This window comes from Chrysemys picta, chromosome 8 (assembly GCF_011386835.1).
Source record: "Chrysemys picta bellii isolate R12L10 chromosome 8, ASM1138683v2, whole genome shotgun sequence".
NCBI classification, from domain to species: Eukaryota; Metazoa; Chordata; order Testudines; family Emydidae; genus Chrysemys; species Chrysemys picta.
Genome location: NC_088798.1, coordinates 21,840,249 through 21,854,147, shown reverse-complemented (window position 1 = coordinate 21,854,147; position 13,899 = coordinate 21,840,249). Strand labels below are relative to the sequence as shown.

The 13,899-nt window shown below is 41.8% G+C and overlaps 1 protein-coding gene across 3 annotated transcripts in view; it reads left to right on the top strand.

Moving 5' to 3' along the window:
* Positions 1-13,899, top strand: part of NEGR1 (neuronal growth regulator 1) — a 652,228-nt gene that overhangs the window by 425,095 nt on the left and 213,234 nt on the right. For all 3 annotated transcript variants that reach the window (XM_065554044.1, XM_005285509.5, XM_024109235.3), the window contains exon 4: positions 5,262-5,393. In XM_065554044.1, coding sequence (XP_065410116.1) covers positions 5,262-5,393 — 132 coding nt within the window. The remainder of the gene's footprint in view (positions 1-5,261; positions 5,394-13,899) is intronic.

Sequence of the window (13,899 nt, the reverse complement as noted above, 5' to 3'; positions counted from 1 at the left end):
CTGATGAGCTAAGGAGGTCATTAGCTCACCAACTGGAGAACCCAGGGAAAGAAAACAAGCTGTATAAAAGGCTGACCAGGGAGCAGAGGTGGGCCTCCATCTAGCTGCTGTTGCACTGTGTTGCACTGGAAATAAAGGAAGAAACAATCGTAAACATATTTTTATACATTACTCCAGTGAACTCTGTGTGACGTATGATTACCAGGAGTGCTTATCAGCCTGGGTTTGGAGGCGCTGACGGGGGTGTCTGTTCACAGTGTGGTGTTGGTTATTGATATCCTGCTGTGTCTATGTGGATTGCTGATTGTTTGGGTTGGATGAGGTTATCCCATATGACATGTCTTCTACTTTCACTTCTCTAATACAGGGTAAAATTCTTCTAAACACAGAGAACCTGCATAAAGCACTCGCATCACCCCTTTTACAGAGAGCCAGTCTGTCCCTTGTGGGAAGAGAAGCTAATATATGCTTAACTATCTAGATCCAATTACCCCAGAGCCCACAGAGAGGACATAAAGGAGCTGTGGCTGCTCCTCCAGCCACTAAACTGGAATAGAATCCATAGAGAGTCTGTGATGCAGCCCTGTCACCTGTGGATTTCGTACTCCACCACAAGCCACAATAAGATTTTACAATCAATTTCTGAAATGCAACCTTATATGCCAAATGTATGCACTTTGAAAGATTAATCTGCAAAGTGTTCCTTGGTTTATTCACTGAAATAGTTTTCTTAAGCCAAAATTATTGTCTGTGATACAGTGTTCTCATACAGTGCCTCAACAGCATACACCGTACAGCACATTCAAGTAGGTGATAGTACATACAAGCAAATATATGTTTTATGCAGTACAGAACAACAACATATGTTTCTGTTCATAGTGATATTAAATAAAATTTTCCAATAAATTGATTCAACCTGGCAACAGTAGCACATAACAGCAGCAAACCATATGACGAGTAACAGCTGGTTCTTTTGTGGAAGATTACTTTTCATAATTTATCTCTTATGAACAATATGGGGAAAAACCATCCTGGTGCAATTTACTGTATCCTGTAAATTACACTGGTCTACAATTTTTGAGAAGTCGTCTGCTTCAGAGATAAAATGTGCTATTTATTATGTATTTTGATGCGCTGAATTCAAAGATGACAATTAAAACAACTGATTGGCTACTGTTTCTAAGATATTTAAGTTTTTACATTTTAGGTCTATGTATATTGTGTAGATAGTAGAGTTTTAATCATAAATTGTAAACCTAGGTCTTTTCATGTGTTTATGGTTGCTTTACATGATAATATTTCACCTGTCCTGTTTATGTAACACTTTAAAAATCAGCAAAAGGGTTATATAAATAAAATTTATTATGAAACAAAAAGCAAAAAACTGTTCTGTACATAGTTTAGTCCTATTCAGTGTCTACTCGGCGCTTCTTGGCTTGTCTCTTGTATTCATTAAATGGAGCAGCTCCTGTCACTGTCCAGCAATAGTCTGCAAGCATTGATGGGCTCCATTTGCCCTGATAGCGTTTCTCCATTGTTGCAATGTCCTTGTGAAATCGCTCGCCGTGCTCGTCGCTCACTGCTCCGCAGTTGGGTGGAAAAAAATCTAGATGAGAGTGCAAAAAATGTATCTTTAGTTACATGTTGCAACCAAGGCTTTTGTATGCCTTGAGGAGGTTTTCCACCAACAACCTGTAGTTGTCTGCCTTGTTGTTTCCGAGAAAATGTATTGCCACTAACTGGAAGGCTTTCCATGCCGTCTTTTCCTTGCCACACAGTGCATGGTCAAATGCATCATCTCGAAGAAATTCACGAATCTGAGGACCAACAAAGACACCTTCCTTTATCTTAGCTTCACTTAACCTTGGAAATTTTCCACGGAGGTACTTGAAAGCTGCTTGTGTTTTGTCAATGGCCTTGACAAAGTTCTTCATCAGACCCAGCTTGATGTGTAAGGGTGGTAACAAAATCTTCCTTGATTCAACAAGTGGTGAATGGATGCTGAACACTTTTCCTCCCAGGCTCCAATGACTGTCAGAGTGGCCAGTCTTTCATGATGTAGTGGGAATCTCTTGCACGACTATCCCATTCGCAGAGAAAACAGCAGTACTTTGTGTATCCAGTTTGCAGACCAAGCAAGAGAGCAACAACCTTCAAATCGCCACAAAGCTGCCACTGATATTGGTCATAGTTTATGCACCTCAAAAGTTGTTTCATGTTGTCATAGGTTTCCTTCATATGGACTGCATGACCAACTGTAATTGATGGCAAAACATTGTCATTATGCAGTAAAACAGCTGTAAGACTCATCTTCGATGAATCAATCCACTCATCTGGATCGTGAACGATGTTGAGGGCTGCCATCACACCATCGATGTTGTTGCAGGCTACAAGATCACCTTCCATGAAGAAGAATGGAATAAGATCCTTTTGACGGTCATGGAACATGGAAACCCTAACATCACCTGCCAGGAGATTCCTCTGCTGTAGTCTGGAGCCCAACAGCTCTGCCTTACTCTTGGGTAGTTCCAAATCCCTGACAAGGTCATTCAGTTCACCTTGTGTTATGAGGTGTGTTTCAGAGGAGGAGGGTGGGAGAAAATGTGGGTCCTGTGACATTGATGGTTCAGGACCAGAAGTTTCATCCTCTTCCTCTTCCTCGTCTGACTCAAGTGAGAATGATTCTGGTGCATCAGGAACCGGCAGTCCTTCTCCGTGGGGTACTGGGCGTATAGCTGATGGAATGTTTGGATAATGCACAGTCCACTTTTTCTTCTTTGACACACCTTTCCCAACTGGAGGCACCCTGCAGAAGTAACAATTGCTGGTATGATCTGTTGGCTCTCTCCAAATGATTGTCACTGCAAAAGGCATAGATTTCCTTTTCCTGTTCAACCACTGGCGAAGATTTGTTGCACAAGTGTTGCAGCATATGTGTGGGGCCCACCTCTTGTCCTGATCTCCAATTTTGCAGCCAAAATAAAGGCTTTCTTAACCATAGTGGTTATACTGCACTTTTGTGATGCAAAAGTCACTTCACCACAAACATAGCAGAAGTTATCTGCACTGTTCACACAAGTACGAGGCATCTCTGCTCACTTTGGCTAAACAGAAATGTGTCCCTTTGCAAAATCAAACACTGACAAATAAGAGAGCACGACACTGTATGATTTCTAGAGCTGATATAGGGCAATTTGTTCAGCAGACTGATGTAAGCTTCGTTATGATTGCATCATCCATGACTTCTAGGAATAACAGGATGCAATTCATATCATGTATGACGCAATACCAGCTTCAGATTGCATCATTCATTGTTTTGCCTAAAAAGCAAGTACTGTCCAAACCCAGTCATAGATTTATTCATAGATCCAGTCAAAGAAGTATTTTAGTCATTTCTGGTTTAAATTGAGATCCCTTCCCTCACTTATCCTCCGCCATTCCCAAGTCAAGGGTCGTATATACTGACCCAATAGCATATCTTGAAAACTAGAGCCAATCAAAAATTTTAAGCATCATTTTCGTTCTCAGTGACCCAGAATTAGTAAAGTTTGACTACATTTATTTCAGAAGCATTTTGGCTGTAGAGCAGCGTTATTTCACTAGATTTTATCACTGTTCAGTTCAATTCATATTTTTTCCACTGCAGTTTTATCATTCCTACTTTTTGGAACTGGTGTTTTCTGTGTTTTTTTCTCCTGTGAAAGAGTTGGAGTAACTGGGACCTGTTAGTGATAGCTTGATAAGTATAAAAACTCCTGTGTAGAGAACCTGCATGAGGCCTATATACCAATTACATCCTCAAAATAAGGGTTAAGTGGAACTTAAGCAATGAACAGGCCTTGTACTCATCCTCTACATGGAGTGAATTTCTAACACAACTAACTATTTGAAGATTTTACCATTGCTCTGTACATTGTTTGCAAGGTTCTTAACAGTTGACCAAATCTTATCTGTGTTTCATAGTGTGGATAGCAACTTCCAGCAATTCTTCCCCCTTTTTAAACATGTATATTCCAAGGTATGATTTATTATAACCACTGTTGTGCATTTTAGTAAGGTTTCATTAATGGTTTTCAATTTATTTTATGTTCTGTTGTGAATGTTTATAACTTTGTGCAGAATTTAAAGGTATTTTATTTGTTCTTTAGTCTATTGAGAATTATTCAAAGGACAGTAAAATGAACTTTCCTTCTAAGGATCTCAAAGTTCTTACAATAAACCTGGAAACACTTCTGTGCAGTGTTGGGAAAATTGAGGTTCAGAGAGTTGTGGCAACTTGCTCAAGGTCACAACTTAGGTCTGCAGCAGTACTGTCAGCTGACCCATGCTTCCTGACAGCCAGTTCGTCCTTTGAGACATAAACTGTCCTTCTTCAGAATAAATAATTCATTCATAACTGCTTCCACAACAAGTGATGTATACGCATATCTGAGTTGTTTTCTGAACTTATTTTGTATCAAATAAATATGTGGCCATTACTGTTAATTATGATACCATTTTTGCTTACTATGTAATGGGCCGACCCAGATGTCTTTGCTCAGTTTTGACTTAGCTCTTAATAAATCCGTTTTTCACAGGGATCAAAGGGGTTTTGCCTGAAGGAAGATTGAATAAAGAATTTAGCACAATATAAACACTCCTCAGTAGAGAGATATTGGCTATTCCATTGCTCGGTTATCTTTTTATTTGTTCTAGTTCTTGATTTTTGAAAGCAGGCATATACGATAGTGTATACAGATTTCTGGATGAGCTAGAATATAATGGATGTCTACGTTAATAAAATATTTTGATTCAGAAGCTTTAGTCAAAATGATTTTTTCCCATTAAAAATATATAAAATGTGTCAGTTTCCCAGTCAAAGCAGCATGTTATATTTTATAAAAGTCAATATATATGGAACCATATTGGTGAATTTCATCTACAGTGCTAGAAGGTTGTTAGATCTATGCTCATTTTGCAGTTGAGTTTATCTGACGTATGTTGAGATTAGGGAACTCTAATCAATTATAAAGAACATGTGTATACCCCTTCCTTGGAAGTAGTTGTTAAAGTATCACTTGTTAAACTTTCTCTTTCCTTAGAATTGTTTTCTGTACGTAGGAGAACAAAGGCTATAATAATTGACCAGTTTTATTTGGAATAATTTTGTCAGCAATATCCAGAAGAAAATCATGAGTTTGTTGTTATACCTGAATGATGCTTCAGGCACCTCCTGTTAAACTTTCTCTAAGTTATTCTCTCTCGCTCTCTTTTCATTTCAGCAAAACCATTTGAAAATGGACAATATCTGGACATCTATGGAATTACAAGAGACCAGGCTGGGGAATATGAATGCAGTGCAGAAAATGATGCCTCAGTCCCAGATGTGAAAAAAGTAAAAGTCACAGTAAACTGTAAGTCCTATTACTTTTTAATCACTAAATCCAGTGGAGAGGGAAAAAAACAGCTGAGAAGAAAACAGCCTAGTGTAGGATAGTGGCAACAAGCTGCTGAAATAGTAGCCTTTTACTATTAAAGTAGCGAAACATCCTGGACACTCACGGTATGAGTTAGTCCCACAAAAGGGAGACATTGTGGAATAAAGGTTGAAATGTTCTATGTGTCCTCCAACCCTTCTGCATAATGGAGGATGGTAATGGTTGACATTTCACATTTCTTGCTTTTGTGGACATAAGTCAGACTCTTGGGTGGTGATATTTTTTCAAACTGTGTAAGATTGAGATTGAACTGTGTAATTCTCATTATTACTAATGGGACTGGAATCCCTGTATTTGTACATTGAAGGCTATATTCTTTTCTCAGAGTTCTTTTGCCACAGTGTTCTGTGGTTTAATTTTGTGCAGTTGTACAGTAATGTAGGAAGAAGAGATCATTTAAACTGGTCTATCTCAGTGGAAGTCTATTAAATAGCAGGTCTTATTATGTTATAACCCCAGTACAAATACAGTACATGAGAAGCTCTGCTAGAATGCAGTTATTTCATTAACATCTTAGTGGAGATGTCCGATATCCGTGGAAGTGCATAAGACTGGCTGTTAGATTACTTTATAGTCTATCAAGTTGGTCCTTACATGGGCTTTTTTGTCAAGGCTTTGATACTTTACAGTTTAAGTCAACATAAGTTATGTCACTCAAGGATGTGAATTAGCCACCCCCTTGAGCAACATACCTTATGCTGATTTAAATGCCAGTGTGGACAGCGGTATGTCAGAGGGAGAACTTTTCCTGCCAAAATATCTACTACTACTTGTGGGGGCTGAAGTAATTAAGTCAACAGGAGAGCTCTCTCCTATTAGTTTAGAGCAGTTACACTACTCTTTTGATTTTAAATATTACACTAATTATATGCTAGTAAAACTATGTAACTTTAAGGGGAGGAAATGAGAATAAATTCTTCAGGTGAAACTACAAGGGAAATTTTAGGTAGGCTACATGCAATGACTGAGATTGTAATTTGGCCAGATCACCAGGATTAACACGTCTCTTCTCTTGAAAATTGCCTTGGGATCTTAAATAATTACAAGTTGCAAGGACTTTGGTTTGTGTCTCCTTCAAACGTTAGTGTCTCTAACAGTGCAGTGCTTTTAGCACCATGCTATGAAATTAGTTCTGTAATGATTCAGAGAGAGGAGTATGGCTGGCAGAATTGCTTACACTACTAAATGCATTACTAGGGTTTTCCTTGGAGATATCCTATCAGAACACTGACCAGGCCTGACCTTGTTTATTTTATGAAATGGTATGGCTGTAGGCCACTATGTGCTGGGATGTAGTAGATCAATGCAGTTGCCTTTTACCCGTAGAGGCTTAGTTGATTGTTTTATTCTTACCATTAAAGTCAAGATTCTGCCTCACTTAATCACATGGATTAGTACTTACAATGATGTCAGTGAGTAAGGGAAGCAGAATCAGCACCTTAGTAGGTTTTTTTACATGTCCCTAAATCACCAGAGGGTTTGGCGTAATTGACCATAATTGGCAATCTCTCTGCCTCAGAGAGGTCCAGGGTTGAAATACATAGAAACGTTGCAGATCAGGTTTACATTGGTAAAACTATAATATGAGCAGAACTGCTTCAGGAAGCTAACACTGAGTCTGTACTTTGAGTTTCCTGTGTCCCTCGTTTCCATGAACATTTTGCTGAATGCACCCCAAATTTTGGAAAGTAAAAATAATTGTTTTAAAAATCTAAAATTAGTGTTAGTTTTATGGATATCTATAATAGTTTTATACATGTAAGAGTACAGCATTGTTATTCTTCAATGTTTTGTTGTAATATAGTGTATTACAGTACAACTGCAAATCCTTACAATATTGGTCCTTTATCATTACAGTAGTCTAATTAGCTTCACATCCATAAAGGTTTGTAGACTGGGGCCCTTATTTTGTGGAGTGACTTTCATGCAACCTGTGTCCCAGAATGTTTTACAGAGTTAAGTGAGCACCAAGGTGTATACTCAGCAGGTGCACTGCCCTACATCCCATGTACCCAAGGGGACATTTTCTGCTGGTTAAGAGGCATCTCCAGCCCCAAGACCCCTTGTGCCTATGCAGCAGTCACTGTTAGTCACATTCACACTTTCTCCTTGTTAATAGTACCTGGCAGCATTGTAGCAGTGCCCTCTCAGCCATCCTCGCCAGCAGCTTCAGGGTGGCATTTTTGCCAAATAAACTTTGATTTCTCACAGCTCTCCTCTTTCTTCCACCTCCTCTTCAAGAGCCGCTCAGGTAAAGGCAGAATTTTGCACCTAGAGGGAAGGAGGAAGCTGAGGTACAGAAGAGGGAACTGGGGAGGCTGAAAGAGTTGTTTTAGCGAGGTGCTCAGTAATAAATACTTTAATCCCTGTAAACTGTTATTCTGTCATGGAGCTCAGTGACACAAATGCCTCCAGTTTGACTTTGCAACTTGATGGGGGTTATAGCCTTATCAAGTACATCATTCCTTATACTGAGAGCCCTAATAGCTTCTCCAGTCTAATTCTTAGTCACATATACACTTCCTTAATAATGAATTATTCAAATATTACTTTACACTTTAGCTACTTTTAAATATAAATATATAAAAATATAAATGTAATTTTTATTTATGGCTACAAACTAATTGTGTCTAGGATTAAATGCTGGCAATTTTTATTTCTGCATGAACCTTTTTTTGCTAGAGAAAAATGAAATAAAACTTCTGGAACAATCAAGTATCTGTCTTAATTTTTCCAGAAAGCAGCCAAATTGATTTTCTCCTGTTTCAAGTAATTTAGAAGAAAATTAATGTCAGCGCTGAGAACCTGCAGTATGAGCAGGACCGGCTTTGGCTTTTTTGCCGCCCCAAGCAAAAAAACAAACAAACAAAACAAAACTGCGGGGGGGCTGGAGTGGAGAAGCCCCCCCCCCCAAAAAAAAACACCTGCGGGGCGGCCGGAGCAGAAAAGCACGCGCGCGCACACACACAACACCTGTAGGGCGGCCAGAGTGGTAAAGCAGAAAAAAAATAAAAACTGCAGGGCAGCCAGAGCCAGGGTGCAGGGGGACTCCCTGTGCTGCAGACGTGCAGCAGAGTGCACGCCCAGTCTAGTGGGGGGGGGGAGGGAGGGAGGGAGAGAGAGAAAGGGGGCAGCCAGGGCTTCAGCAGGGCGCTAACAATGCGGCCCCTCCCGCTGCGCTGCATGCTGGGAGGGCTCTACGCCGCTCCGGTCAGCTGGGAGGGAAGGATGCGGGCTGCCCTGCCGAGCTTGCTGCAGGGCGCTCCCCTCCTCCGCGCCGCTGCCCCCTACAGGACGGCCGGAGCAGCAAACCAAAAAGAAAAAGGAAAAAAAAAGGGCGGCCAGAATGCCGCCCCTTGGAATCTGCCGCCCCAAGCACGAGCTTGCTCGGCTGGTGCCTGGAGCCGGCCCTGAGTATGTGCCAAACTTCAGTTGGGATATTTATATAACCAGATTTTAGGACTAGATCCTGACCTCTGTGCTCAGCTTTATGCAAGTGGTCTCTGTAGAAGTTTGGCAGTTAAATTGACCCAAGCTGCAGAGCATCACTAGAGTCACTTCACGGCTGTTGTTTCAGCCTTCACACTGCAGTTCCATCCACAGTGCCTGTGTGCCCCCTGCAGAGGATTTTGACTTGTGGGTCTACTAGGCATGCCCCTGCCATGCCTCCAAACAGCCTGTTATGTCAAGGCAGCCCTCTGACATCACCAAAGGCACATATACTGAAGGCAAATCTTGAACATAGGACTTGAAAGAGAGACAGCAAATTCATTTTTAGCCCCTTCCACAGCTAGATAATAGGATTTTGGGGACCTTCCAGTAAAAGAGTCTTTGAACCCCTGAGTGCAAATTACATTGTGAGCCTGTTGTGACGTTGTGCAGTCTATATGGTTTTATAAAAACATAATAAGAAATGAATAGAATGTAACTGGAATAGTTTTATAAAAACATAAGTGAATATAATGTAACTGGAATATGCTTCCTGCAAAAGGTCTCTTGTAAGGTATCATTACAAAGCTGATAATCTACTGAGTGTGATCATCCTATTTTTATAAATGTACCTCTCTTGTATCTAAAACTAGAAATATGAAATATAACTTGGAGGGCCTATTGTAATTATGCAAAGTGTGGGCCATTAATAGTGGTTTGGAATGTTGATGACTCCCATTAACCAGGACCATTGTCTGCAGATGGCTGTGTTTACCTGTGAGTCTTCTTGTATCTATGTGTGCTGGCAAGTGGGTAATGAAGTCTTGCAGTGACATGTGATCATGTCACCTGACCTGGAATCCATCTTTAACCTGGTGCTTTTCCAGTGAGGGGGGGTGGAAACCCAGAGGGACAAAGGGTTCCTGCCTTATGCAAAAGATATATAAAGGGGTGGAAGAGAACAAAGAGAGGAGCCATCATGAAGAATCCTAGCTATCACCTGAGCTGGAACAAGAGCTGTACCAGGGGAAAGAATTGTGCCTAGGCCTGGAAGGTGTCCAGTCTGAGAAAAAACTTACTGAAGCATCGCTGAGGGTGAGATTATCTGTGTTCAGTTTGATTAGACATAGATTTGTGCATTTTATTTTATTTTGCTTGGTGACTTACTTTGTTCTGTCTGTTATTACTTGGAACCACTTAAATCCTATTTTCTGTATGTAATAAAATCACTTTTTTCCTTATTAATTAACTCAGAGTATGCATTAATACCTGGGGGAGCAAACAACTGTGCATATCTCTCTATCAGTGTTATAGAGGACAAACAATTTATGAGTTTACTCTGCATAAGCTTTATACAGGGTAAAATGGATTTATTTGGGTTTAGACCCCATTGGGAGTTGGGCATCTGAGTGCTAAAGACAAGTACACTTCTGTGAGCTGTTTTCAGATAAACTTGCAGCTTTGGAGCAAGTTATTCCGACCCTGGGTCTATGTTGGAGCAGATTGGAGTGTCTTGCTCAGCAAGACAGGGTGCTGGAGTCCTGAGCTGGCAGGGAAAACAGAAGCAGGGGTAGTCTTGGTACATCAGGTGGCAGCTCCCAAGGGGGTTTCTGTGATCCAACCCGTCACACCTGTCTTCCCTGGTTCGAAGACAGTCTTTCTATTCTCCTCACAGGAATCAGAATCTCTCAGTCTCCTATGGCCCGTTCCCTATCCTTCTCCCCCTTTCCCTCTGAACCACTCAGCCACATCTGTCTCCCTTACCTCAGGACTCCCCATGTCTTCCTCTCCTAGCATCCTATTATTTCTCCTTTCTTCTCCTATTGTCTCACTCCCTTTCTGGGTTAGAGGGGAAAGAAGGTGATCTTCAGAGCTACCTGGCCTCTTGTGATTTTCTAGGATGAAGAAATGGAAAGTGCAGGGGAACCTTTTGCTATCCCTCCTGCTATTGTTGTATTGGAGAAGTTAGGGACAGGGTATGAGGGAAATGTCTGGCTCCCCAGGTTGAGGGAGGGTATTCTTCAGTCTGGAACTCTCTCCCTGCTGAGCTATCCAAGGAATTAAAGATTAATCTTTAATTAAAGATTATGTCATGTGATGAAATTTCCAGGAATAAGTCCAACCCAAATTGGCAGCCCTAATTCAAGCCCAAAACTGCTGATGTACAGGACACAGTGTACGACTAATCTATTCACTCATGTTTTTTGTCTGAGTGTGTGGCATGTTTGTGTACATGAGAGTTTTTGTTTGGGAGAGTATATTGCTAGTTTGAGAAGGGACTCTGTTGTTTAATTTTGGCTAATGAAGTTTTGTCAGTTTTTTTACATATGCTTCCCGTGAAGTGTGTGTGTGTGTTTTGATTTATTTTGTTTTTGTTTTTTAATGTGATGGGAAGACCCTGCGGTACAAAGGTATCTTGCAGTTACAGAATGTTAGCTTCAGCAGTTGGCATGCCAGTTGGACCTTGTCCCTCTTCTTTAGTCAGCATTTGCTTATGTAGGCGGGGTCTGAATGAGCTCGCCCCTGACATCTAGTAATGAACTGAGGGAAAAGACTTCAGGAGCAGACTGTATTTGCATGGACACACCTAGTCTGCCGAGGTGTTCAGCAGAGAAAACTGCATTGCCAAAGTGATCAATTTTGGCCGATGTTGTGTTACAATTCACTTTGGTATTGAATACACGGGTAATGAAATGTTGTTATCCTTATTGTATGACTAAAGGACAGCAGAACTGTACTTCGCATGCCCTGATTGAGGGGGTCACCCTACTGAACCTCACTTGCTAAGCAGCAGGATGGGAGGCCAAATCACAGTGAAAATGACAGAGGATGGGGACCGGTTTTCCTACCTGATGCTCTAGAATGTGCCTAAAGAATCCTAGACAGTATTTGATCCTCCCCTTTCCAGTGTTTAAAGACATGGCTCATAAGACTCAATAGAGACTCCTTGTTTCTGTTCAGTGATTAGTGTAGCTGAAATCAGCGAGGAGCAAGTCCAGGGGTTACACCTTAGACCTGGTGTGGCGTCAGTGTTTCAGTGAAAGACTGAGGCAGCAGCAGAGAGGTTCTAATAACTAAGAGCTGAAATCACTACTAAGAGTTGTGCTAAGTGCTGGAACCTCAGAACGCAAGGTCAGCGAAGTAGCAGCAGTGGTTGCAGCGAACCACCACTGGCAACAGCATTGGCAAACAGCGGCAACATACAGCAGCAAGTGGCAGCAGAGATAGCAGCAGCAGTGAACCATAGAATATCATGGTTGGAAGGGACCTCAGGAGGTCATCTAGTCCAACCCCCTGCTCAAAGCAGGACCAATCCCCAACTAAATCATCCCAGCCATGGCTTTGTCAAGCCTGACCTTAAAAACCTTAAGGAAGGAGATTCCACCACCTCCCTAGGTAACCCATTCCAGTGCTTCACCACCCTCCCAGTGAAAAAGATTTTCCTAATATCCAACCTAAACCTCCCCCACTGCAACTTGAGACCATTGCTCCTTGTTCTGTCATCTGCCACCACTGAGAACAGTCTAGATCCAGCCTCTTTGGAACCCCCCTTCAGGTAGTTGAAAGCAGCTATTAAATCCCCCCTCGTTCTTCTCGTCTGCAGTCTAAATAAATAATCCCAGTTCCCTCAGTCTCTCCTCATAAGTCATGTGCTCCATCCCCCTAATCATTTTTGTTGCCCTCCCCTGGACTCTTTCCAATTTTTCCACATCCTTCTTGTAGTGTGGGGCCCAAAACTGGACACAGTACTCCAGATGAAGCCTCACCAATGCTGAATAGAGTGTCCCTCGATGTACTGGCAATGCTCCTACTTATACAGCCCAAAAATGCCATTAGCCTTCATTGCAACAAGGGCACACTGTTGACTAATATCCAGCTTCTCGTCCATTGTAACCCCTAGGTCCTTTTCTGCATAACTGCTGCCTAGCCACTCAGTCCCTAGTCTGTAGCAGTGCATGGGATTCTTCTGCCCTAAGTGCAGGACTCTCCACTTGTCCTTGTTGAACCTCATCAGATTTCTTTTGGCCCAATCCTCCAATTTGTCTAGGTCCCTCTGTATCCTATCCCTACCTTCCAGTATATCTATCACTCCTCCCAGTTTAGTTCATCTGCAAACTTGCTGAGGGTGCAATCCTCAAAGTGCTTCAATAGTTTCCAGTAGCAGAGGCAGCAGCAGCAGTGGAGGCATTGTTCATATGCCCCTCCCTTTTTGGGGTGCTAGGTGAGCCCATGTGAACACACCAATGAACTCTGGATCTTTGCTAACCCAGGACAACCAACCGTGAGTGGGGTGCTGCAGAAGAAAAAGAGAGTGTTGTGTTAAAGGGACATTTGCTAGTCAGAAACTGAGGCAAAGAACACTGCCCAACATACTCTATGGTGGTTGTTTTCTTATGGTTACATTCTTTTGAATCGTGATTTTTATTTCTGAAATCAATGGTTTGAGAAATGGTTTTCTCAAGATGTACTTGGGAGGGGCACTCACCCAGATTCCTGGAGGAGCACCCCAGAATATAACCCTTCTGCCACATGGAGACAGCAACAACAAGGGCTGGGTTCAATATCTAGGGATTTTTCTTAACAGTACAAACAGAACTGGCTGGAGCCCCCCACCCAGTGATCTCAGAAAACTAATCAACATCCCTAGGCGCCTCTAAGAGGCAATACTTTCCCCTTGTAAGAACTGAGGCCCGGTCGATGCTACAAACATAATCCATGTTAAGTAGATCTAATAATGTATGCCTCTACACTACCGAGTCCTTTCTGCCTACTTAAGTGCCCTATAAAGTTGACTTCTGTACTCCACCTCTGCAAGAGGCATAGTACTTGCTTCGACATCCACGGGTCGACATGGGGATAATGTAGACATTGAGTTGTGTAATTTTAATGAATTGGCCTCCAGGAGGTGTCCCGTACTCCACTGTGACCTCTCTGGAGAGCACTTTCAAATCTACTGCATGTCAGTCAGATACACAGGAAACAGCAGCTCCCC